Raw genomic sequence first — 27,987 nt, 5'->3', positions numbered from 1 at the left:
GCTCATGGTTGTTAGTAAACTTGATAATTCATTAAGCCATTTGGAATTATTTGTGCAATTGTAACACATTGTCACTGCTTTGAAACTGGGTCCATCATTTTGAAACACTCGATACTGTGATCGTTTTTGAACCAGTCCAATTGCACTAGAAATAGCATATCGATCTTCCGAGCCACAAGTATGATATTTCTAGCAGGGCCTCACTTTTGGGTGCTGCCAACCCATGTAATATGTCTTAAGAACCACAAAAAAATCTCAAATGTAACCAGCCTTGTGCTGCTGTTAAGAATTCCCCTTCTTCAATGCTTCACAAAGTTAAACCCTTGGCTTAGTATGATTTTACTCACCTGAGCTTTACCTTGATGAAAGAGATTCTGCTCATCAATCTGGGACATAAAACAAGACACAAAAAACAACCAGAATCTTTTCTGAATGAATTTATTGTTTTTGAACTAAAGTTGCTCACAGTTATTTAACAAGGTATACATCAGAAGGTTCTTCTTTGTCCATTTGAACTGTTAAACAATGTCAGTTTGTGTCTGCGTGTGTGCATATGTATTTGTGTCTTCAAAGTACAAAATAGGAAGGATAACAAGAGGTATTGCTTTCATTTATTCTTATGTCTTGTGTAAGTAATTCCTTTCCTGCTTGTACCATGTGGGTTTTGCTGTATTATTATTATTATTAGAAGTAATAGTATAATTCTATATTGAAATCCCAGCCTTTTGTAGAGGTACAATGTAACAGAAGCATCAAAATCTATACACAAGGGAAGAGAAAAAAGGGGGAAAGGCTGAGGGTGGCAGAAGGGAAGCTCAGGGAGAGGGAAGGAGACAGTGGAGGCAGAGAAGACAACAAAAGCAAAAGAGACTAATTTACAGCAATATCATGCAATTAAAACTGCCCCCAATTTGCTGGCATCCTCACCTCCCTCGTTCCCCAGCCATCACCCTCCCAGTGTCCGACATGCACCCAGCAATACAAGAGAAAAGGGTTTTTTTTCCCAGACCAGGAAAAACAAACAAAAAGCACCCTCCCGTGTTTGTCTCTCTTTTAAAAAAAGATTTTTTTCTTCTTCTTCAAACCTATGTACAATTAAAAAATGAACAGGTGCAAGACATACCACATAAATAAATAAATAAATAAATAAATAAATAAATAAATAACCAACCAACCAACCAACCAACCAACCAACCAACCAACCAAGACAAAAAAAGGAGAGTGGAAAGAAAAGTCCAGAAATAAAAAAATAAAAGCACGAGAGAGGAATCTAATACTATCATTAAAAAGTCTTGCAGAATAACATACACTCATAGGAACAAACAAACAGCAATTGAAGGTCATAAGGGAATTGAACATTAATACTAAATCTACATTTTAAAACATATCGGTAAAGGAGAATTTCTCCAGCTGTTATTTGTCTCTGACACATGATCATGATTTTGAAAATCTTTGAATGTGGGCCGAATTCAGGTACATTGGAGAGAGGAAAAGAAAGGAGAAAAACACAGGGGGAAAATATTGAAATACTGGTGACAGGAGCGGATTTAGTGGTCTTGCCATCATTCTTCCCACCTTCCACAAATAAATAATAATCAGTGTCACCTCTACACTGTAATGAAAGCAGAAGGTATCTAATAGTTTATTTTTTTAAATATATATATATTTATATATGCATTATAAATAATAAGAGACCTAATAACTTAAAACACACACTTGAAAGTTCCATCCCACCCTCCCTTTTTGAAAAAAAAGTTTATAAAAATATCTTGCAATACTTTTAAAAGTTTACAGTAGCTTTGTGTTTAACTCGCCCATAGTGCTATCTCCTCCGTAGCTTGCTCCAATGAATGAAGTATCAAATAGTTGCACACACACTGACACACACAGGAGAGGGGGGAAAGGACTCTCGTTCCATGTTCTTCTTTTGCATTAAAAACACACATACACACACGCCCGAAATGAATAAATAAAACAATAAATAAATACATAAATAAACCCAGCAAATAATAATAATCATAATACTGATATATCAATGCAGCACTAAGAACACAATAGTTGCATCCAAATGCATGATGCAGCAGAGAAGTCATCTGGCGGAAGGAAATCCCGGTGTGGAAGGAAGGAACTAAGGGAAGAAGGGAGGGAATTGCAGACAGGAGGAGGAACAGCGGTGGTGGCAGCAGCAGCGGTGGCAACAGCGAGTAGCAGCAGAAGAGATTGTCCTCAAACAGGTGGATTCTCATACCTCCTCCTCACTGCCAAAAGGTGCCTTTCCCCTAAGTTTCAGTGTTCATATTTAATTGACTTTCATCTTGTAGTTTTCCCTAAGTTTGTGTCCTGCCCCTTCAGCAGGTTGAAAAAAAGAAGTTTTAGGATTATAAAAACACAAATACAATTTTAAAAAATAGAGTTGAAGGGGAGTGGAGAAAAGAGACAGGAAAACAAAAGAAAATTGAGGACAAGTTTCCTCGGGGTGGGGTGGGACTTCTTAATGTCGAATGAGAACACTGCCTGAATATGTCAGAATATTCCCCCCTCCCAGCCACCGTAGTCTGGATTCGCCCTGTTGAGGATGGGCAATGATGCCACTCCAGTAACTCCAACTGTGAAAAATTGTGACTGAGCAGTTCTCCAGCGCAGAGCACCAAAAGAAAAGTGTGTGTTGAGGGCAAGTGGAAGGGAGGAGACTCATTTCCTGCAGTGAGAGAGGGAAGGCTGGGAGTCCCCAAACAGAACCAGTCCGTGGACAGTCTTACATCAGTAGCCTTCCGTGAACAAGCAATCGCAGAGCACAGAAGGTGAAGCTGCTGGCTGACATGTTAACTTTTCGGGATAATTCCTGGTAGCAGAGTGGAAACAAGTGGTGGTGGTCAGAAACTCAGAGAGAACGAAACAAGAACAAAATAGGAAGGGAGGATCAGGAGGGAGGGAAGCAAGTGAAAAGAACTGGGAGATGAAAAAAGCAACCCAAGATTTGTCAAACTGGGTTTGTCATCTGTGCTACCTTTTTTTCTTTTCTCGTTGCTTTTGTGTTTTGCTTCAGAGATAAATATTATATCATATAAATATATATGTGTATGTGTGTGTTTTATCTATATCTATATATGTATATATATATATACAGTCATTCCTTCTTACAAAAGTTGTCTATAGACAGTTTTGTACTGTTGTAGCAATATATATACATCATCTATTTTAGAGGCTAGCTTACTAAAGAATACCCATTCATTTAGGGTTGGCTTTGTATTTTTTTTGTTATTTAATCTGTTTTTTTGTTTTTTAAAAAAGCATTTAAGGTTGGTCTTGTAGGCCGAGTGACGAGACCATCTTTGCCTTCTCTTTGCCAGCAGGGTACTTAGTGTCTCCTCTAGACCCATTGTCATTAGTATCGGATTCGCTCCGCTTGCTGTTTGCGCTATGCTTGGTTGGCGTGCCGGGGGGGTGGCTCACCTGCCCGTTCTTCTCGTCTGAAAAAAGTTGTTTAATTACGTCAAAGAAGTTACTCAATGGGCTGCCTGGGTATACAAAACAGAGGAGACAAAAAGAAAACAAAGAAAGCAAGAGAAAAGAGAGAGAGAAAAGAGAGGAGAGAGAGAGAAGAGAACAACAAACAAATGAACAATGGGGTTTTAAACAAGAAGAACGTGATGAGCAGTCCAGAGCCACGTGCATGGGGGTGTGTGGAGGATGAAGACAATGAGCAGAAGAGGAAGAGCATCAGGATGGGAGCACTGCACTGCCTAGCCGTATGAAATCCCTGGGGACAAGAATGCCACGTTTGGTGGTTGGCATCAGCTATGTTAAAGCAACTTGCAAGAGTGGAACATTTGCCTGTGAAAGTAGCTGTGTGGTGAAAGACAGGCTGACACACCGATGAATGTCAAAGCACACTTAGTGTAAATACCAGGCCTATATGGAATTCCTCTGAAAGTATCCTAAGTGGAGCTATTCAAGAGTAATTGTATCTCACTGCTAGTCATGACTAGAATTAGACCTACTGGGTGACTGGCACTTGTGAAGTCAACACTTATGGAAACCCCATTGGATCTGTTATAGCAGATACTAAGAGCAGCATGTAATGTCCTGATCCTATGAATATTTGCTGAGAAGTCAGTCCAATATTTGAGTAGACCTTTCAGTATGAGTAATCAAACATGTAATCCTATGCCTTAGAGTAGTGATCCATGGTCATTTTTAAATGCAGTGTATTAGCTACCTAACTCAGAGATGAGATTTGAAAGCACAAAGGAATGAACTTGCAAATGTGTTTCCTTGGAATTAATGAAGAATTCCTTGTGAAAACTACAGCAATGTGAGGTTTTCAGCTCTTATAAAAAAGCATGCACACACACTCATAAGGACACACATATAAATTATGCTATTCTCCATGTCTCATTTTCTGTATGAGTGCTTTACTCCAAATGTGAGGACTTGCGACTAATTTTTAATAAGTTTATCAATTGTTGTTGAAGTAGCATTATAAGCATTATTTAGCATTATAACCTCAGCCTCAGAGAGAATGCTAGGAAAAATGCCAAAACAAAGTAAGAAAACCCACCCACCGTCAGCATCTGTGAAATGTACACAATTTTCATCTGTGATATGCACAATGTTTATTTACAACTGTGCTATAATTGCTGTTTCCCTATAGTAGAATCCCATGTTATAGCAGTAAAGGATAAATCCATTTCTTACATGGGAAAGGCAAATAATGTTGGGCATTATTGTAGCAACACATGTATATACAGAAATGGGTACACAGTGTGGCAAAGATATGATTATTTACACCTGTGTTATATGATTACTAGATTTAGATGTTATGTTGTAGTGTCGGATCCAAAGGAAGCCTCTCACTTACTGCAAACATGCTGTAAGATATGCACCATATGTAAAAAATGACAGCTTTATAAAATTGACAAGGATAACAGGCATCCAAAACAGAGTTGTGGGTTTTTAAAATATAGGATGAATACATCTTGCTTCCTAAATTTCTGGGAGGACATCCAAGGTCATAATCTGTCAGAGTTAAGCCTACTGATTTAGTGGATTTAAGCATCCTTTGTTCAATTGTGACCTGATTGTGTAAGTATATCTGTCTGCTATTAAAAGTCCCTAATAAGATCATGAAGAATGTAGATGGTAAAAATCTGACAATTTCAGGGAACGTTCTCTTTAGGACAAAGTGGAACAATGTATATTATTTAGAAGAAAATTAGATGCAACTAGATACACCTTCTTTGAAGGACTTTAAAAAGTACAGATAAGAGAGCTAGCAAAATATTGGCTTAATCTGAACAATGTACCATTTGAGGACAGACACATTTTTCTCCCCAGGATATGTCCTTTGAAAAGTTAGTGTACTTAATACCCTAACTTGAATGAAGTTATAATTAGATTGAGCTGTTATCTGTCTGCATTTGATTACAAGAATGCAATAGTAGCTCAAACTTCTAGGTGTCTTCCGTGAGATGGCTGAACAGATATCTCCAGGAATGTGGCATATACTCATAAACATGCAACTAAAGCTGTAGGGTGAAATGGCAGCCCATAATACTTATGCAAGAGTAGATCCACAAATGTTATATAAAGTATCACTTCACTAAAAACTAAGCCTTTCCAGCTCCTCTAGAAACTACAGATGAAGAAATGTGATGATGGCTTAAATATTTATATATTAATTGAAATGAGTGAGATTCAGAAGAGATGACTAGATAGTAGGGGTATATGAAATTCCAGAGGTCAATTCGGATTTCAGATAATTTTGGTGATTAGCAGCTGAACCACCAAAATATGGACCAGGAAGAACCCTGCCTAAGCCTTACCAGAACAAAATATGAACCACCAAATCTTTCAGCTAAATTTGCGAAGGATTTGTTGATTTGGACTTTTTTTTCATGATAGTAGAATGGGCATAATGATGATTGACAAGAACAACTGGACACATTTTTTTCTTTGTTAGCTTAGCCATAGCCAATAAGAAGAAAGTGGATCACATGGCTTTTTGCCAAGCTGGTCTATATATAGCCCATGCAGAGCGCCTTCATTTTATGGCATGGTGGCGTGTTGGGGAGGGAACATGCAGCTTGGTTCACTTCTCTTGTTTTACTTCTGTTCCTGTGCAGTGCTGCTGCCTGTGACTCAGGATTTAGAGGGCTAGCACTAGCTTTCTGAACATTAAATAAATTCTTTTTGTTTTATTTATTTACAGTATTTGTATACCGCTTTTCTCACCCCGAGGGGGACTCAAAGCGGTTTTCACATCATTCTTATCTTGTCTTCTTATCCAACTTTTATTTTCCAAATTCTGCTAGGGAGGTGTGGATAAGCATGCAGGTTTTTTTTTGGGGGGGGGGGGGGAGGCCGTGAGTTGAAAGGCCGTTTTGAGTACTTTTATTTTATTTTACTCTGCTAACAGTACTACACTTGATTTTTAAAAAAACCTTTTTTGCTTTTGAAACTTGAAGTGCCAGTCCTACCAACTTACCAGTACCTACCTTCCTTGCAGTTTGTGTGTGTGAACTCCAGCACCAACAGCCTATTCCCCCCCCCCCCCCCCATCCCAATATGACGGAAAGACAAGCCTCGCTAGTTTCTCCATTCGCCTGAATGGATTGAATTTTCTTGAAATGGAACTCTGGATCCTAAGCGCCCATGATCTTCCCAAAAATGGAATTGGGGGGGGGGGGGGGGTACACCCAAAATTCAAAATGGAACAGATTTCTGCCATTTTGCACACCCCTACTAGTTAATACTAAGGAGCCGGACAACATGTCCTCTGGAAGTTGTCGAAGTCCAACTGCCAACAGCCCTAGCCAGCATGGATACTGTAAAGGGATGATGGGAAACATAATGTTCACATTCCATCTCTGACTATAGTAATAAGAAACTAAGTTGCAAGCCAACTCTCCAAACAAGTGGTGACCTGAACAGAATAATATCAGAACCATTTCCAGCTGGAGTATAATTTTGATACTATTCATCTTCCATGAGGTCATCAGCTTTCAGTATAACTCCTTCCTGCTCTTTTTCACAGTCAACAATCCCTTTCCTTAAGGTCATTTGCTATAACTTGTGTTAGTTATTGGGATCTTTCTGACTTCTATATTCTTATCATTTCTCTAATGTTTTTCAACCACAAAGCTTAGCTGCAATGTTAACAATCATGTCTCTAATTTGTCTCAAAACAGACACTGAAATCATCCAGTGGAACAGAAGAGTCTTTTTTCAAGTCACTACTTTGTATAAACTGAAGTTGCTCAGGCCTAGGTTCCAGGAAATCTACCATATCCTGACAATAATCTAATTTTGTTTGGCACACACATTTATTATTCCTGCAGGGAAAGTGCTGACTGTTGGTCTTTTGCATTCTCTTGCTCTCCATACCTTCCCAGTAGAGACTAACCTGACCTACATTACTATCTGGTCAATCTCTGACTTGCCTTTAAGCAAAAGTGGGCAAAATGTGGCCCACAGGACACATGCAACTCCCGGGGTCATTTCTGTGGAGCCCAGATGGTTAAAAAAGGAAACATTACAATACTTCCCCTCCAAATGCCCTCTAGGAGTGGGGGGTATTTCCCCATGATTGAGGCCCACCTTTGGCCATGTCATATCCTGGATGGAGAAACAAGATGCGGACAGCAATAGAGACATCTCCACCCCACTTTTTGTTTAAAATAATACATCTCCTGGGCTTCATGTGGTCCACGAAAGCCCCCAATCAAAGTGAAATTTCTCCCATGTCCCACAAGGGCATTTGGGGACAAAAACCTATTTTCTTTCAGGAATGGCAGGGAAGTGCAGTTCTTCAAGGCTAGACACTCATGGGGATCATGCTAGTGGGTTCCTCATGCCTTCTGCTGAAATTCTTTTCTCCCAAACTTGAGCTGAGGCATTGATTATGCTTCACTCATTTGAATTTTGACCATGCCAGTTCTACCTCCAATATGAATCAATTGCAAGAATTACACTCTAATATGGAGATTGTGACTGAAAGAAAATTTGGCTTCTGAAATCTCAGAACTCATGAGTATTATAAAACTCAATCACACCTTTATGGTGGTGAAAGAAAAGTTGATAATCATCTATAGGCTTTTGTTTGCCTGGTTCAAGGGGCATAAAAGAGAAATTTGAAGTATAGCATGCACCCCAATTGTCCCTGATTAATCCTCTACTGTCCCACATTTTCAGCTGATCGTCCCAATTTCTCTGAAAGCAACCTGCAGCAGCTTCTCCCAGCTTGTTTATTCTTCTATATTTAACACTTTTGCCATCCTGATTTGACGTTGCTTAACCACGTTACCAGGTTTTCATCTGTGAAATATTGAAGGTTATGATGTTGAATATTGGGTTTGCCTCATCCCAGGATTCAATAATGTAACTCTGATACTTGAGATATGCATTTTCATATTGGGAACTTGCCTTTGGATCATGTTTGCAATATGAATAAGAAAACTTAAATTGCTAGCATGCTCTTTCATGTCTCAAATGCTACCTTTCTTCCACATGTTCATTTTGTCTTAGTAGCAATCAGACAATAACATTAATATTATAAAGAAGACTCATGAAAGAATTCCACAAAAACAGCATTCTAGAGAATTAGGCCTGATATATGAAAACAATTCTTGAGAAAGAAAACTAAAATCACCCTTAAATGTCTCACTGTGATTAATGTGGACTCCCACGTGGCTTTGGACTCCATATCTTCACATGCCAAATGCAATCAGGAAACAGAAAATGTGAGAGAAAGCAGTGAGAAAAAGCTACAGGTGCTGCTGAAAAGGGCACAGATGTATGCAAGTGTTTGCAAATTATGCAGCTGAGCAGTGTATTCAGCAAGATCTGCTGGAAAAGGAATTGCAGAATAAGCAGTAGAGAGAAGCAAGGAGGATATGCAGAGCTGTTTTCATAGAAAAATGTGTAAGGCAAGCACATAACCAAAGCTATCAGTGCTATTTATACAAGTGCACAGCATCTCACTAGTTCTCATTGAGATCTCAAAAAGTCATATTATATTTTAACTTTAATATAGGATATGTTACTTCCCGATTTCCTCTATGCATTCTGAACAACTCTCAGTATTATGCCCCCCACCCCCTTTTTTAACAACCATGGACAAGACTTGTTATTATTACTATGTTTATTTAAGTAAGAATTTTCTGCTCAAAATTTGATCAGTGTGACAAATTATGAAAGAATTCCTGAAGGTTTGGGGTGGTTTATATTTCTTTTATTTGTCTTCACTACCGTACTTGAATGGGAAGTGAAATTAAATTATCTTTCTGGAAACAAACCAACAGACAATATTCTCCAGGGACAATTTTGAGAATTCATAGAGATCCTGCATATCCCCTTTTCTTTAATGTACTGGTTGATAGGCTTAGATAAATGAAAGATTCTATGAAGGTCTCCAGAATCACAGCCCAATATTCAAACCTCTATATATTACTGGGTCGAAACAATGCTATAGAAATGTATAAATCTAATATAGCTTATAGCAATATCAATGGAATAGCAGAACATGTTCAGAGGCAAATGAATCATTGATATTGCTGGTCTGTAAACTGCACACTGAATGGATAGTGTACAGAACTGATAGTTTATAGAAATAGCACACTATCATGATTATTTTTCTTGAACTGAAATATATAAGGAAATAAGTTGAGGAGAAAACTTAAAAAGCAGGAAGAATGTCACAACCCTAAGCCTTTTTTAATTAGAAAACAGAAGTGATGGTTGTTGCAAGAGCATTACGTAAAGAAGCAAAGTTATAAAGGTGTCAGGGAAGTAAAAGATAGCTAAGAGGATAAAAGACTAAAGAAAGTTCTCTTTCGGATAGTTCACAATCAGCTTAGGGAATTTTATTCTACAAAATGTAGTAACAGTCACTATCTTAAAAGGCTTTTAGAAGGATTAAACAACGCATGAAATAGTGGTCTTGAAATGGCTCTTAGACCATGTCAGCTACATCATATCAACCTTCTGATGCATAATTTCTCTCACTACTGTATACTAATTACTGGGGGGAAACTATAGGAGAAGCCCATTACCATCATGCCCTGCTGCATGGGTTCCAAAGATGTCAAATGCATAGTTTTCCTTAGAAATTGAAAACTATTTTGGATGGTCATTGTATCTGATTTTGCCTGGTGATCCTTACACTCTCTGCCTCTGTGAAGCTAGCTGATGCAAAATGGTATCTGGTTTAGGATTGGCCCTAGGTGTTTTATTGTTTTAGCTAATACTTCATGCTAAGTAATGTGTATGAGATGGTATGCAGTTTTGCCAGATTTGCTCTTTTTTAAAACACTAGCTGTACTAAGGCTTTCTCATCTTTTAGCATGTCTAAATGCATGTTTTGGATCTGCTGTGGATTACTGAAGCAACTGAGAGGGATCGTGGAAGGTCTCCTTGGATTTAACACCAAAACAGCCAATCTGATCAAACCTGGAAGTACCTAGCTGGAACAAAGGGGCCTACAAAGGGTCTAGAAAAGGCGGAGAAGGGGTACTGCAATCATCTTCAAGGCCACTTCCCTCCAACTGGGGGCCCATCCAGGCAGGCCTTAAAAGTGAGACCTATCTGGGTTTTTATCAAGGGCATCCAAAAATATGCCCCCAGTTAAAATGAATTAATTTGGAATAACCTTTGTTATTCTAAATTAATTAGATACCCCATTAGATTTGGGTTTTCCTGAAAGGCCCAGGTCCAATGGGGTTTTGGGTTTGTGGGGACTCATCCCCAGGTAGTTCCTGGACTACCTGGAATTACCTGGATGTGAGTCCCTATTTGCCTTCCTGAACCTTTTGGGTTCCTGGAACCCAAAGGTCCAGGTGGAATGGAGTCCAACCCCTCCGCCCAGCCCCCCAAACAACCCTTTTAAAAAGAAAAAAGAAAAAAATCTTACCCAGCTGCTTGCATCCTTCTAAAGATTTGCCAGAAAATGGGGGGGGGGGGGGGAATCAACCCTGCCCAGTCTCCTGGTACATAATTTATTCACGCCAGGAAGGTGCAAGGAGCACATTAATGGTAGCTGGGTAAGTTTTTGAAGTTTTAAGGATCGTTTTGAGGGGCCTTTGGGGTGGCTGCATGCCATCCCAGTAGTTACTGGGATGGTATGTAGCCATCCTTTCTGGAAAAGCTCAGGTTTTGGGGGAAGGGAGTGGGGATGGGAATCTGCACCAAAGTGGATTTCTTAAACCCGCTTTGGCATGGATTTTGGTGCTGTCTGGAAGAGCCCTAGGACACTTTCATCAGGATATGTGGATGGAGGCAAGAGAGGATATTAAGGATAATTATTATTTTACAACCTTGAGCTGAACGACACATGTCAGACCAAACATGTCATTCAGTCTTCCCAATGCAGAAGGGATGCAAGTGAAAATGGTTTCTTTTAAGTAATCTGATTTCAAATTTGAGCAGGAAACATTCCCAAATAACAGGGTAATATTATGGGGATATAACCTTTTGCCCCCCCCCCCCCCAGCCCCATGTGAAGGGTGGAGGTTATTGTGGAGTTTCCTTCCTGCCTCAGGAATTTCTATTTAAAGGAACTCACATGTTATTCCGTTTGCTTGTATTACTACCATGCTTTGGCCTGAATCCTATTGTTAGTCCCCAACTAGAATAGACCAATTAAATCAATAGGATTTACACAGGAGTTGATTTACTGTGCAACAGCTGATTCAGGCCCCTTCTACACAGCCATATAAAATTCAGGTTATCTGCTTTGAACTGGATTATATGACAGTATAGACTCATATAATCCAGTTCAAATAGATAATGTGGATTATCTGCTTTGAAAATTTGGATTATATGGCAGTACAGAAGAGGCCTTACAAGCAGATACCCAATCTTATATATAGAAAATGTTAGTCATGCTGAAACCTCCTAAATTATGTGTTGTTACAATAAAAACCATTCCCTTTTTGTTACATATGTAGAAACTATGCACCAAAAAACCCTGTATTGTTTAGCTTGTAATGCTTGCAAAGTAAATGTAGGGTTATCTTCCGATAATAGCTCTACTCTTCAATTCCTAAAGATTTGGGCTGCATTCTGTTCAGTATTTATGATGTTGTAAGTAAGACTTAAGGGGCTCATTAATTTTGATATTTAATTCATGGACCACTGCCACGACTGCAAAGAAGCCACCCACCTTAAAATACTGGCAGCTGCCCCACCTGAAGGAGTTCTTTAGTGCTGGTGAGTGGGGCTAAAGGATGTTGTGTCTAGTCTCCTCCTGCTAGTGAGCTGCAGTGTGACAAGCAATTGCAGCAAGTCCCTGCTGCAGCTCATTTTGCCCTGCTTGCTGGGGGAAGGTTATTACTATACTGTGGACTGAAAATATCAATCTACAGTTAAGTGGAACAGTTCTCTCTTTCCTCCCTATATTACGCAGGAGCCCAGTACAATGGAGGCAAAACTCCCCAATGCAATATGAAAACTTGACATATATTGACTCAAGTACCTCATGGCTACAGGGCCAGTATAGTAGGCTCTCAGTAATCATTGGGGTTTAGTTCCAGGACTTTGTGTACTGCAGCATCCTGATAAAATGTGAGCTGTTATTACTATGCACAATTCATTAGATAGGAAACACGTGGATGATATAGTTCTCAAACTTTTTCTCTTTCCTCCCTATGCTACACATGAAAGGATTTGTTGGAATTGACTGTGGATGGATGTGCACTCATCTCAAATATATGAGCATTTAGGAACAGCAGTTCTTCAGAACTCCTCTTTACCAAAAAGAACACCAGTGCAGTACTAAGGCACCTGAGCTATTTCATAAAGTGTGGAGCAGAATTCACAAACATTGCTATGTTAGCTTGATCTTGTAACCCCTACGAAACTAACTCAGGTTTCTTCTACATTGCCATATAACCCAGTTTATCTAAACAGATAATCCAAATTATCTAATTTGAACTGGATTATATGGGTCTACATTGCCTCATAATCCAGTTCAAAGCAGATAATCTGGATTTCAAATGGCCATGTAGAAGTGGCCACATAGAAGTTACAGCATAAGTTTTGGAGACTGAACTCTATATCACTAAATATAATAACATCAATAGTATTGTTTCCTTTAAGGAAGTTGGTAAATATTCTAGTAGTGTTTTCTTCTTCTTCTCTATCATATGTGTGTCTTTTGTTGAAAAGACTGACAGTATACATATGACAAAACAGCCATTATCCTAATGATGCATCTGATGAAGCAGACATCAGTCTATGAAAACTTCTTTGTCTTAGGCCCCTTCTACACTGCCTTATACAATCCAGATTATCTGAAATGGGTTATATGGCAGTGTAGATGCATATAATCCAGTTCAAAGCAAATAATCTGGATTTTATATGGCAGTGTAGAAGGGGCCTCAGTTAGTCTCAAAGGTGCTATAAGATTCCTTTGCAAAGTGTAGCACTTAATTGATTTACAGGTTTATCCCTGGAAAATATTTTGAGGAGTTCCATAAAATTTCTTTTTTGTAAACTGACTCCAACTATCATATATCTAAAAATCCAATCTCTACCTTTCACTGTGAAATTAAAACCAGATCAAGTGATACTAGAAAAATATCATAATTTCCTTTAAATCCTCAATGGCATCTGTTCTACAATCCAGAAGTTCTCCCAAATATGGGACCACTTGATATATATTGACTCAAGAATCTCACTGACTCTCAATATTCACTGAGGTTTAGTTCCAGGAACCCTATGAATATCAAAATTTGTGGATGCTCAAGTGTCAAACAACAAATCTCACTGTAAAGAACCACCAGGAAAACACCGTTAGGTTGGTGTGACAATGGATCAGGCCCATGGCAGCTAAACACCATATGTGGCTGATCTGGCTTAATCTCAGGGAAGGCTGCCTTATCAAGCTACCTGACTGTCATCCCACAGTCCTCAGGCTCAGGAGGTCTAGGAATGTGAGACCCCTAGGGTGGCTGCTAGCTGGGCAGTAGGGCCTCCTGAACACCCCTGGGGCAGCTTGAAGCAGCCCAGTCTGGCTGCTTCAAATATAAGAACAGATCTGAAGTTTGCATGCTGCCTAAGAAATCCCACATGCGAACAAAAGTATTTTAGGATGCCTGTTCTTCTCAAAAGCTCTTTGTTGATGAAACCTGTAGGGAATCTTTCTGAGATAGTGTATGTGATGATGACCTTGTTTGTGTTAGTCAAAACTATGAAAATCCACACAATTTGCTCACTTTGTTCAGAATTTACACTATTGGCTTAGCAGGCAGTGGTAATATCTCTTATTTGCTATAATACCTTATTTGTGCGCTTCCTGCAACTGCCTGAATGTGATGTATAAAAACCTGGCAGGTAGAACTTTTACTGGCACGGAGGAAAGTGGCATCAAAAGGCTACAGTGTTATATTTCTTCATTAAAAGGAATAGGAAAAGTACCAAGGGAAGTGGAAGTCCTAACAGCAGCTGAGCAACTTTGTGCAGAACTGCAGTTTCTGTTCTGAAGAGTGAATGAACCGGACAGGCTTTTTCAGATGAGTAGGGAATTCTGTGCCCTTGCCCTTGTTCTGACTGATCAGATTGAATTAGTAAGGGCTTTAGTACTGCTAATCTGCAGGACAGTCCAGAAGCTCAGTGGTTACTTCTTTAAGTTTCAAATGTTAGCATTATTCCCTTACGCTGAAGAGAAGACTGTTGTGACCTAATTTTGTGACTTTGAATGAAACTGTGTGGCTTCTTTAAGGACAAAAGGCTGCTTTCTGATTTGTCTTGGGGATGTCACTTCACATTTTTGTTTGACCCAGTGCCAGGGATGAGAAGTCTTCATCAGTTCATCAAGAAATAAGCCCTTTAAAAAGCAAGATGAAGCAGTTCTGTAGCTATGTTGGGATGCTGTGACACACAGATAATCCTTATGATTCTATTAAGTATGCTTATAGATTTCCCCCCTATTAGCTCTAATATTGTTTCACTGACCAGAATTTCCTCTACTAATATCAATGATGCTGACATAGCCAAATTTCAAGACATAAGACTGCAGACAAAGCAGCAAATGGTTTATTTTCTGCAAAGTTTAATTAATACATTAAAATTGCTATGTTTTAGGGTTTTTGCATAGTCTGGCTGCTAATAACTAGAGATTAAGGAGAAAGAAAGATTTGTCGTTTGATGTTTTTATGAAGAGGCTAAAGATCTGTCTAGGATTTAGATCACCCTCTAAGAGGAAAATGAGGATAATGCATCCTGCTAGGCAAGATAACAAATCAAAGCATTCTCCCTCAAAAAAGCGAATTGAATCCCCCCCCCCCCTTTAGTTGACCTTTGGGATAGTAAAGAGAAGCAGTCATCTACATAGGTCACATTCTGCTCTTCCTCATCCCTGTGGAAATCTGACATAGTATTCAAAGAAACTTCAATGATATGATAGATATGGCTCTTTATTTACCTATTGTGGCCAGCTGTGCAATGCCATTAACAACCTTTCAGTTCAGTTACTGTTGAAGTGACAAAATTGTTGGTCACTGAAAATATCAGGTTATCTGAAAGTGTTGTTGGGTACACTGTGCTACCTCCTTCAAAAATACCAGTCCCACTTCTGAGTTCCTTTATATTCTGCTTTCAGAAAGAATCGGATAAAGAAACAAGAAGTCTTGGTCACATAGAAGCAGGGATTAGCTGTGTAATATCAAACTAAGTGGGATGAGATTTTCAAGCAAAATGTTATACTTTTTTTAGTTTTCAGAGTCTCATGCCATCAAAATCATACTGGTCTGGGCCAAACCTAAGCTTGGTAGCAGCTAAGGATGGAACCTTCTCCCATTTGTAAGGGAGCAAGAAATGGGCTTCCCTAGATACACTGGAATGAAACTGGGGGAGTTAAGGCCGAACCTTGTTGTCTTCTTCTCAGCATGAGATGTGGGAAGCCAAGCAGTAGCACAGCAGCAAGGGAAGTGGTACAGGACTGCAGAGCAGAGAAAGGGTGATTTGCCTGTGCACTCAGATTAAAGACTTACAAGCATATATACATCACCCAACACTAAGGGTGGGGGTGTCAGTGTGAGAACAGGACTGTGGAACCGCGTACGCATGTGCTGTGTAAATAGAGGCATGACAGGTTTGTGCACATGTGTATGGTGGAGGACAAACTGGGGAAGGTATGTGCTCAAAGCAAAAGGTAAAGTGGCAAGTTATAAAAGAGTATTTAGAAGATGAAAGGTGTCCACAGGGAAAAGGGCAGTAGGGTTGTCATGTCATTCAGTGAGGGCTGGGGAGAAGAGAAGGTGGAAAGGAAGTTCTTACCACATTTGGAAAGTCTCCCAGTCATCAACTCCATACAGTTAGTGGTGTCTAGATTATAAGAATGGAAAGAGGAGGGAGGGAAGGAAAATATAAAAAGTGGTTTCCACAGCTCTGTTTATAAGCTAGTAATGCAGCAAAATGATTTCCTGGAGCAGAAAGAATATACGGGTTTGACATTATCACAAGATTTTTTCCTGACTGCTATAAACAGCTTTTGAAATCAGTTACTTCGCATTGTACACATAATATCTGTACCATAGTGAATGTCCAAAAAATTGACACTAGTAACTTTCATATAATGTAAGTCACATTATCGGGCTCAAACAATTTGTTGAATGTCAAACAATTCAGAATGTTGAATGTCACCTAAATGTGATCCTCAGCATCCACTGAACACACACATCCCAGACATTCATACATTCTCAGGATATAATTGACATTCACATTGCAAAACATAAAACAAAAAATTAACCATTTTTATGACTCTATTCCCATACAGAAATCCTTGGGAAGGGCTAGTTCAGATGCAAGAATCAGAATGATACTCTGAGCACTAAAAAACATCAATAAATACCAGGTGCTGCAGGCAATACTTCAGAGAAGGGGACTGGCAAAATTGAGTATTATTTGCCTAAGAAAACTCTATGAATTCCACAGGATTATCATAAGCCAACAGGTGACTTGAGGACATATACATACACACAGTGCTATGACCACATCCCTATAATGAAAAAGTTGTACATTTAACTTGGTTCATCTCATGGACCTATTATACACCTACTCTCATGCCCACTGCAAATGGTGTCTCAGAAAGAAAGAAAAAGAGAGGGTATTACTGCCATAGGCAACATCTTGAGATGTTTTTACATAGAAATAAGTCCCATACAGCAGAGGTTCTGCTTCTATTATAGTTAATTCTCCAATTAGCAGGCTTTCAAGTCTTGCTAGTACAGATCACACCGCCATTCTTCTGAAACTTAATCCTGGTAACCTGTCATTCCAGCATAAGATCAAAGAGCTACATTTCATTTTATTTGCTCACACAAAGGAAAATGTGAGCAGATATAGTTTGCAAAAGAAAGCAAAGTAGCTCATTTCAAAAGTGACATAATTCTTTAAGAGTTTCTGGTGGTAGCTAACTGTATTCGTATTTTTGGGTTAAGTTACACATGGCACTAAAATGCTTGTAGCAAAGGACATATTGTTTTTTATCTTAAAGAGAACAAGCCTTTGGAAAGGAGGACACATAGAGTGGAGAAATATGTGGGGAGCAGTGCTTCACCCTTTCCTCACCTACAACACCCCCTCTCACAGATTTTTTTCCTTCCTATGGAATAGGAAGGCAAAAGGTTCTAAAGGCAAAAAGTAGAGATAAGAGAAGCCCTCATATATGAATTTGATATGGGCCAAATCTTTTCGAGCACTTATACTGCATTAATCGAAAATGCACAGACTTCTGGTCAGAATCCTTCAAAGCTAGAAAGACAACCCATCAGAATATAGACTTTCTTCATAACCATCCAATTGCTTATCATTCATTTTGATTCTTCATAATATTTAGGAGATTAAGGATAACATTTCTAAAGTAATTGCTAACACAGGTTATTTTCAACATTTTTGATAAAATTCCAATTTGAAGTGGGAAACATATAGTCTTACACACATAATTGGATTGCAACTCAGATCAGCACTACCTAACATACCCAATAATGTTTGGTGATATAAGCTGGTGTTTAACATTTGAGGCCCAAACAATCCTCATGCTTATTTCTAGATTTTTTAAAAATTCAAAATGTTTGTCTCCTTCTGTTATCATCATAACAGAGCAACATGCACTACTTTCAACAATGTTATCACACTGAAGTGGTTGTTATTTCACTAATATAAATGGCTGTTGATCACCTTCACAAAATCTAATAATTATCATCATAATCACAAATGTATGCATTACTTTAAATCCGGCTTCCAAAATTCATCAATAAGAGCTTAGGAACACCCAGAGAAACTGTGGTATCCAAATAATTCAAAGTAACAATGGCAATAAAGCCACTGGTCCGAGGTAGAGACATACATCCCTATGCCATTTTGGGGTCAGGTGTCTTCCATGCTTGGACCACAGGCCACCTTTGAGTAATTATTTTAAACGTGGTAAACAGTACAGAAGTTGATGTAATACATACATAAAACATTCTATTTAAATCACTCACGTCTATTGATTTCTGTGGGTTCTGAGCTTTTATTTATTTAAGAATTAGATACACCCCAGTCCCTTCCACTTTGTGAATTAGAAGCATTCTAGCAGCAATGGTTGAATATAACAAGTCTCTAAAAAGGACTAATTGTTTAAATGTTAAGGGGAGAGGAGCAAAGCAACAGGAAAGGTATGCATAAAAATAATCTTGGAGGAAGGGATCTGGGGAAAAAAGAGGTAGGACTGGCAGGACTGTAGGCAGTAGATTCAAAGATTATTCCGTGTGAAGAAAGGGCCTGTAGTTGAGAACTTGACTAAGAAAGGAGAAGCATCTACCTGAACCTCTATCCATGTACATGTATCAGTATTCATATTTGTGCCAAAAACAAGAACTTACAAGAAATGACTAGATTTCATTGTGTAAAATGTTAATTCTGCAAAATTGTATTTTGTATCAATGGAACACAGACAAATTCATAGAAGACAAGGCTGTGAATGGCTACTGTTCATTTTGGTGCCAGGTTCAGATAAGGTACATTTCTAAATATCTCTAGGAGCAAAGGACCATGTTCTCCTTATTTCTTATAGCCTACCAAATAAATATCTGGGTGGCCACAATGGGAGACAGGCTACTAGATGAGATAGGTCACTGATTTAATTTTATGTAGCAGACATTATGCTATGCAAATGCTAGTGTCTGGGGAAATTAACCCAGTGACATATTCATGTAAAGTGGGATTTTTGATGAAGATTTCCAAGAACTAGAACTATCCCATAATCCAGCCTCAAGTCAAGAATAGTAAAGCATGCAACTAAAAAAAAAGTAAAGTGAACTGGACCATTTTGACCCACAGGCACCACTTTAAAATGCTTTTGCAAATGAAAATTCCCACAAGTGGAAAATAAGAACATCAGGGAGATAGTTTCTAGTCTAGCTCTTTCCTTGCCACACTGAACTTCTCACAGAGGTTTATCTAAAATGTGGAGGCTCATTCAAAACTGTAATCCCTTACTTGTAGCCTAAAGTCGTGCAGTCTGTTTTGTCACTTTCAAACTCTACCACTTCATTCTGCTACATCCAAACTCATATAATCTCTTATGATCAACTTGTGCTAAAGAAACATGCACATAAGACACATTTGGGGCTGTGCAACTTTGGAATGATCCAGGGCCATCCGTGGCTGTCAAATGGACCATCATAGGTCCTTGCCTTATATTTCATCACTAGCTACAATATGAAGCAGCATGCATATTTAGCATTAGCTACTCAAAGGTGTTCATCACAATAATGTCTCATCCCTCCATAAATCTGAGTTACAAGAGATGTGCATATTTCACTATTTACACACTGAAAACTTGTTGTTATGTTGAAGGATGTGAATTCCTTTCAGGAATTGCACCAAAAAAGAGATCAGGGGACTTCTCCTTCCTGTCAGATAATGATCGACCAATTCCTATTTTCATTCAAATTATATTAAATCTGCAGTCAAAGAAAGCAAAAACATCACTCTCTAGGAAAACCAGACTATTTGAGTTACTTGCTCAACTAACAAACAATTGAAGATTTGTGAACCTCTAGCATTCCAGTTGAATTGGTAGCACTGAGGCAGGGGGCTGGATATTAGGGCTGGGCGGTTTCGTTCGTTAATTTCGTAATTCGTTAATAATTCGTTATTTTTTGGGTAAACGAAGCGATAACAAACCATCCAGGAGCAACTAAAAAACGAAACGAATTTTTAAAGCTATTTCGTAATTGTTTCGTTATTGTTTCGTTATTATTTCCGTATGTCTGGTGCTAGTTTTATAGTTGTTTCCCTCTCCCTGGTTGCAAGCGGCATTTACCCCACTTCCGGGTCCCTGGCCTCTGCTTAAGTGGATCAAATTCTCCACTCCTCCTGTCGTCACCTCGTTCCTCACTCTGGCCTGCATGCATTGGGCAAAGAGACACAGCAGTGCAGCACTCAGAGACCTGCCTGTTGCCTGCCTAACCTCTTTCCTTCTCCAGGTTAAAACTATTATATTAATTATATTTCTTCTTCTTCTTCTTCTTCTTCTTATTATTATTATTATTAAGAATGGATGGCCATCTTTCAGTACTGCTTTGACTGTCCCATACATTCACGAAGGCAGAAAGTGGTTTGTTATTATTATTATTATTATTATTATTATTGAGAAGAAGCATTGTCAAACCAGAATAGAGATGTCACCCACTCTCCTCTCTCTCTCCTTCCCCCCCTTTCCTTCTCCAGGTTAAAACTATTATATTAATTATATTTCTTCTTCTTCTTCTTATTATTATTATTAAGAATGGATGGCCATCTTTCAGTACTGCTTTGACTGTCCCATACATTCACGAAGGCAGAAAGTGGTTTGTTATTACTATTATTATTGAGAAGAAGCATTGTCAAACCAGAATAGAGATGTCACCCACCCTCCTCTCTCTCTCCTTCCCCCACTTTCCTTCTCCAGGTTAAAACTATTATATTAATTATATTTATTATTATTATTATTATTATTATTATTATTATTATTATTATTAAGAATGGATGGCCATCTTTCAGTACTGCTTTGACTGTCCCATACATTCACGAAGGCAGAAAGTGGTTTGTTATTATTATTATTATTATTATTATTATTATTGAGAAGAAGCATTGTCAAACCAGAATAGAGATGTCACCCACCCTCCTCTCTCTCTCCTTCCCCCACTTTCCTTCTCCAGGTTAAAACTATTATATTAATTATATTTATTATTATTATTATTATTATTATTATTATTATTAAGAATGGATGGCCATCTTTCAGTACTGCTTTGACTGTCCCATACATTCACGAAGGCAGAAAGTGGTTTGTTTCACCCCTCCTCTCTCTCTTTCCCCCCTCTTTCCTTCTCAGAGGTTAAAACTATTATTTTCACGTCGCGCAACCGCCATTTTAACGAATTGATTCGTTAATATTAACGAAATTTCGTAAATACCGAACTTTTTTAAGGGAAAATTTTGTAATTATTTTAAATATCGAAACAAAAAAAAACCCCAAATACAAATCGATTATAGAAACAAATTTTTCCGTTGTTACCCAGGCCTACTGGATATTATCTGGGTATTATCATTAATAAGGACTTCAAACAGTGGTCTAGGGAAGAGGTGAAAACCAACTCCCAACAGAGAAAACAAGTCATTTTGAACTCAAAACTCTCTTGAAATTTGGTCCTTTTGGACTACTTTTGTAACATTTACCTGGTACTTATCAAGTTCAAATGAAGTGCTTTGAGGCAGTTCCTAATTTCTATCGACTACAATACCACTATCAATATTAAGCAGAGTACAATATCACCCTTTATTGGCTGTTTAGATCTAAAGTCATTTCAAATCATCTATGACTTTTGTAACTGATATTTCCAGGCATTTTTTGTTTTCACCAGTAACAAGTTTAGGGGAAATGATACCAACAGCCTCTGCTTAGACATTCTTTATGTTTGCTCATTTAAATGATACTTTTATTCCCCAAACACAGATACTGAAAATGGTTGTCCTGCAAGAAAATACTGTTTTTCATAAATGAGAAAAACAGTACTTACAATCACTTAGCAGATTGTGGAGACCTACATATGAGTAAAATAGCTATACAGGCTTTATCCTTATCTCACAGAGCATACAAAATAGCTAATCAAAGCAATAACTATTTTGATTTGCCCAAGTACAGCGATATGGCAAAAGTGAACCTTTTGGACCTGTTTTAAGGATTTCAGTGCCAAACCTACAGATGCATAACTGATCATAAAGAAAGGCTGACAATTTGGGAACCAGCTATTGCAACTATCCTCTAACATTAACGAAACAGGAGATTGTGTTGCAGTCCAGCTTGCTGTCTAATTCTTCTCTAATTGGTCTGCTTGCCCTACTCACCAACTGCTGGAACAAATGGGGCTTTAATACAGCTTTCTTACTAGAAAACAAAGTAACAAGAAGGACTAGGAAGGAAATAAGCAGGAGATAAGGTGGAAGCAAAATCTCTGCATTTCTACCATCACAGGTAAAGTCAGATTCTCTGTTCTACAATGTAATCATAACATTGCTAAAAAGGTGGAGCTTGCAACCGTGGCTGAGAAGTTTGAAAAGCACCACAAACATAAAACAGGAGAGGCAGGAAATTCACTGCCAAGATGGAATTATGGTTTATTTAATATTGTCATTTACTGAAAGAAATATGCAGACAGACAATTCCTTTCCAGAGGAGAAGCAACTTGAGGAAAGGAATCAATTATGACAACAGAAGTGGCATTGGTGAGTGGGTGGAAGGAACATCACTTTTTGCTAATTGGTATAGACTCTTACTGTGGCTCTACACCTGAATAGAATGTATTGAACATTCAAGTGAACAAATCATAGCTTTTTCTTCAATCTAGGCAAGTATGATTTCCTTTTAAAAATCAGTTATCCATAGACTAAAGGATTTTGATACACAATAAATATTAACAAAGGCAGAATTCTCTGCTTCCACTCTGGAGCTCATGGATGAGTATGAAGATTGTCAGAGGAGCAATAATTTCAAAGCATGAATTGCCTGTGTTTCAGGGAGATCAGTATTCAAGTGCCTTAATGCTGAATGGCATTCACATAAGACTTCCATAACTTCATTTGTCTGTGCATATGGGCTTGTTCCAGTTTGTTTTATATCAAAAGTAATAAGCAGAGTGAGTCCCAAGAAGCAGAAATGAGGATGAGAATGGAAGAGACTAACTGGAATATGCAGGTATGGCACAAGAACACACCACTGAAATGAGATACGCGTACGTACATACATACATACACACACACACATGTACACATACAGAAAGAAAGACTACATATCTATCAATATTGGCATGAGCTTTCAAAGAATGAGAGACAACAGAAAACAGTTCTGTTCCGAAACCCAGGCAAGCCATTATACTGGGCTGGCCCATAGCTCAGCAGACCAGGCAGGATCAGGAAAGATAGCAAGCATCACCTCCACAACACTTCAGGTCCATGCTGGTGACTGAACAGGAGAGATGTTCACAGATGGGTCACCCAGTTGTAGGGCATATCTGTTGTAACACATTGTGTTAGATTTTCCCTCTCATAATGCATAAACATTTTTCACATGAAAGGTGCCAAACACTCACCTGTACTGGCACCTGATTTGAAAGATGGGGGACACTACTTGTTAGCAGGTAATCTGTTCAAACCCTTTCAGAGGCAAGAACAGTTACAGATTAAATGGACATTGATTTTGACTGGGACTGCTTTTGAAGGAAGCAACTGTTCTTCACAGAATAAAACTTGATTCTGAGTTATTCAGGCTGAAGCACATTATGCTAACTGAGTGGATTATCATATCCTAACTGGCAAGGAACAAGAATGTGGTTTTTGTGTCAGACTGATAAAAGCGTTCTTTCTCATGCCAGTCAAATCTCTGCTGGCACTGATTTTGGTATCACCTTGCTGTTACTTTTGTCTTATTTCAACACAGCTGGTAAACTTTACACCTTGGTATCATTTTTGGTTCCATGTTCTGTCTTCAATTGGAGCCTGAATTTTTAAGACACAGCCATGTGTGAAACAAATGTTTCTTATCAAGCACACCATCCAGGCAAAGGTTTGGAGTAAACTCACACTGCATTGTGACTGCTTATTATCTCATTATAACCTACCCATAGAAAGTTTGTTCTCCATAGCTCTGAATTTAAAATGACCCTAAGCAGCATGAAAATATGGAGTAACAGGGGTATGATCAAGCTAGCATCTTGATGCAGACAATTAAAACAAGCTATAAACATTGTACCTTGTTGCAGCCATTGCACAGTGCATATATATGCAGTTATCTGCAATGTCTAGAGTTTGGGGTGCACTCTGATTCTCCAAGTTTTTAGTCATTAGATATCCTTTCTTCCTCCCTTCCTGACTAGTCTAACCAAATATCTGAACTGACAAAATCAGACAGCAGTCTGGCTGATCAACTTTGGAGGCCAATTAAGCAGTCCAAAACAGACTGTTGTGCTCAAGCTCAAGACTCATGGCAAGAGTTTTCCTTCCTACCCTTCACCTTTGGAAAACAGTCTCTCTGCTCTGCATTGTACTTTACATTTTCTCACAAGCCTGTCAGAACAAGGATGACTTTAAAAGGAGAGTCTGAACTCTAAGTAAAGATAGAGGCAGTTTCCAGAAGAATTAGAACATAAATGTTTTAAACAAAATATACTTATTTAGGATAAATCACAAAACTATACTTTGGGTCTATTTACATTTATTTATTCACCTTTATATGTTTCTATTTATTTTTTCTGATACATTTCCAAGAGTTTGTATCTCTTTTGTGTGAAAGTTTCAAAAACTGACTTTTACAAGGGGGTGCAAGGGTTGGAGGTTTGGAGGTTATAAGTGAAGATGTATAACAAGAGTTTTCTTGCAGGAAGTTTAGGAAATGATTTACTCCAGTGGTGGAAAGAACTGAAGAATAATATTAAAGTAATTTGTGGAGTGTAGCATAAATGATAAACAGGCAAGCTGTTTCTGTCACTTCTCGACCATGGCACATTTTCCACAAAGGTAAAATGACACACGGCCTCCTCAGAACTAGCTACCTGTGAAAACCATTTCTGGTCTAAAATTCTAGCTATCTGCTAATAGGTGTTCCACCGACCCAGGACTAAATTAAGTCATTGCTTGTCTTTTTAAAAGTTTCTTGAGGGCTTTCATTAAGATTTATTTTAAAGTGTGTCGGTAGGGTGGGTAATGTAACTACATGAATTGCTGATGACACTTCCTGTGACAGGGGACAGATGGCTCTTGGAGCAGGGGCAGGGCAGGGACAGGCCAGGTGGGAAATGGGGAGAGATGCATTTCGGGAATGAGGGTTAGTGCAAGGCAGGTGGGAGTGGAGCAAATGGCAGGGAAAGGATGTGCAGAGGAATCTTACTGTTTGGTCTGAATGGAACTATTTTGGAGGCGTAATGTGTGGGGCTATGCTGAGAGTTGCTTCCAATTCACGTCCTTGCCTGAAGCAAAGCAGCTGTGGAAGCTACTTACCTGATAACTGCTGCACTGAAGGCTGGTCATGTGTGCTTAACAATTGTGCCTGAATGGTTTCTACTACCCTCTTAAAGCGACGGCTTGGACCTACAGAAAAACACATCAGACTGTGAGACAAGACAGCACGGAAAACTTCTGTGATATATAATGTATGGAGGTACAGTCAAGTAAATAAAGATGGCACAAGCGGCATGTTACTTCCATTTTTAATCAGTACTAGATTACTAGATATCATCCCTTTGGTATCTCTACCTTTTGCCACAATGTGCTCTCATTATTCTGTGGCACAAGGCTTTCTGCTATATTACTCTCTCTATACTTAAGTAATATAGTATTTCAGGACTAGGCTGTAAGCTCACTTTGCTTGTTCCTCTACAGATTCTCCCTTCTGTCATCCTTATAACATCCTATTCTTTTCTTGCCCAGCTGACAAAAAACAGATCATCATCTAGAAAGAAACATTCTGTACAGGTGGCGTGGGACCTTGTTCATTCACAATAAAGGTTAGATATTAGAAGTGGTATGTCACAAATGGGAAACATGAGTCCCTACAGATGTCTTTAGATTGCAGTTGCAATGATGCCTCACCCTTGGCTATGTTGGCCAAGGTTGATTGGGGTGGAGTTAAACAATATCCAAATGACTTCTCTTTATCCATCAGATAATGATTGTCAGATTCTTCAAATAGCTTTTGCAGCATCACATCTCATTTAAGACTTGCTAGATTATTCCTCTTTCTTTCCCATACCTAACAATCTCATTCATTATGCCTACCTGACTGTCGTATTAAATGCTTCACTTCCCCTCAACTTGCCCAGATCAAACAATGATTCATTGATCATTTGGTGGGTTAATTCATTCTTTTTAAAGTGACAATTGCTTAGTCTCTTTGATCTTGTGGAGCCCATATCCTTTCAACACAGTAAGACTTATCTGTGATAACCATCCAAATCTATAACTTTGGCCTTATTTTAAAACAAGTCATCATGCCATAGTGCTCATGAAGCTGAATACGTAATGCCAATAATTAGTGTCTAAAGAAATGGGAGGGGAAAGGGGGAAACTGGGTAGGTTTAAAGTGTGAAGAAACATGAGATTTTTAGGTGAGATTCAGATAAATCCACCTGAACAGAGACAGCTAGTTTCTCACTCTGCTCCACTTCAACTGAACTCTGCCAGTCAGGTACATAGTCTATTGGGTGCTTGATAATTCAGCTTTTGCAGCTGCAGGCAAGAAATACAAACATATTTACTAAGACCCTGGTGGGCTACTATACATGGCTAGTGACTTGCAGAGCTAGAGCAATGCATAACACATATTTATAATCAACTTAACATTTGGACATATTTCATATACATGAAACTGTCACAATCTGTTGAAGAAACCAACTTCATTCCAGGCAACCTTCAATGGCATGGTTATGCTTCTGTTCCTGAATGCAGACAAAACATTGGTGCCACTTACCTGATAATAGTGTGAAAGTGACTGAGTAGATCCCATTCTCTTTCTGGGCCTCACCACCTTCTGTGTATGTTATATCCACCTGGAACTTGACTGGTTTCTGAAATACAGCGGGGCCCCCTGTGGATTTGTACTCTGCACGGAAGCTTGTCTGAGAGATGACACTATGACTAAGACTGGGAATCTAGATAAAGGAACATGATATTAGGATCAATAAAGGCCTGGTGCCATTAAAGGAAACATGGCCAGACATAAATTAAAAATCTGCCTCCTTTTCTTTACAATTTGAAAGATGAAAGAGAAACAGCTTTAAAATATTAAAGATAAATAAATAACATTATTTTTAAAGAGATTTTTTTGGTAAAACTTGCAGTCAATAATATCAGCTGATTCTCATTTACTTTTTTTTTTCTTTCAAAAATCCATTGCTAACAAGTTTACACTTTCACCATCTACTTCAAAGCCTACCATTTTGGAGTCATTTAACATTTTTCTTTCCTTGTTTTTTGTAAACCACAGTTATTCCTGTTGTTAGTTTATCCCTATCTATTTGATGTGGCTGGGGTATTTGGCTACTGGCACTGAAAAGGGGTACAGAGAGTATTGTTCAGCTTTAACTATTCAATGTACAATTGCTAAAAAGAGCACAAATTCAATTGCTGGTTTTCTCCCCCTTTTCAAGAGAGGATGGACCTGTTCTTTCTTGCTCCACTTTACCTCTTTAATGTCTCTTCACCATAAGCAAACAATAGCTTCCCCCTCCATATTTGCCCCCTTGCTTTCACATAAGCAACTAGCATTGATAGGCAAGCATGAAGACAACTGCAGAAACTTTTAAAAGTTTGAAAAAAGGGAGTCTGTTTTTTTTCCTTTTTTTGCAACATACCACATAAAGAATACATAAATCCAGAAATATATTGTCTTGCTTTGGCAGTACACACAGTTGATACACTGTCTGCCCTTTTGGCTTATTTATTTATCTGTGGATTTATTTATTTATCATCCCA

The 27,987-nt window shown here is 38.6% G+C and overlaps 1 protein-coding gene across 18 annotated transcripts in view; it reads right to left on the bottom strand.

The window, feature by feature from the left end:
• Positions 1–422: 422 nt before the first annotated feature.
• Positions 423–27,987, bottom strand: part of BRSK2 (BR serine/threonine kinase 2) — a 477,737-nt gene continuing 450,172 nt past the window's right edge. For 10 of the 18 annotated variants that reach the window (XM_060768843.2, XM_060768852.2, XM_060768895.2 and 7 more), the window contains 4 exons: positions 26,984–27,164; positions 25,516–25,605; positions 16,276–16,323; positions 423–3,518 (listed from right to left, as the gene is read on the bottom strand). In XM_060768843.2, the coding sequence (XP_060624826.2) occupies positions 3,295–3,518; positions 16,276–16,323; positions 25,516–25,605; positions 26,984–27,164 (543 nt within the window). In that variant the 3' untranslated portion in view covers positions 423–3,294. Of the gene's footprint in view, positions 3,519–15,069; positions 15,938–16,275; positions 16,324–25,515; positions 25,606–26,983; positions 27,165–27,987 lie in introns of those variants that run through there. The other 8 variants (XM_060768868.2, XM_060768991.2, XM_060768912.2 and 5 more) reach the window with 6 other exon arrangements.

The sequence above is a fragment of the Anolis sagrei genome, chromosome 1, assembly GCF_037176765.1.
Source record: "Anolis sagrei isolate rAnoSag1 chromosome 1, rAnoSag1.mat, whole genome shotgun sequence".
Classification (NCBI taxonomy): domain Eukaryota; kingdom Metazoa; phylum Chordata; class Lepidosauria; order Squamata; family Dactyloidae; genus Anolis; species Anolis sagrei.
Note: the sequence above shows the minus strand (reverse complement) of the source record. Positions and strands in the feature narration are given on the sequence as shown.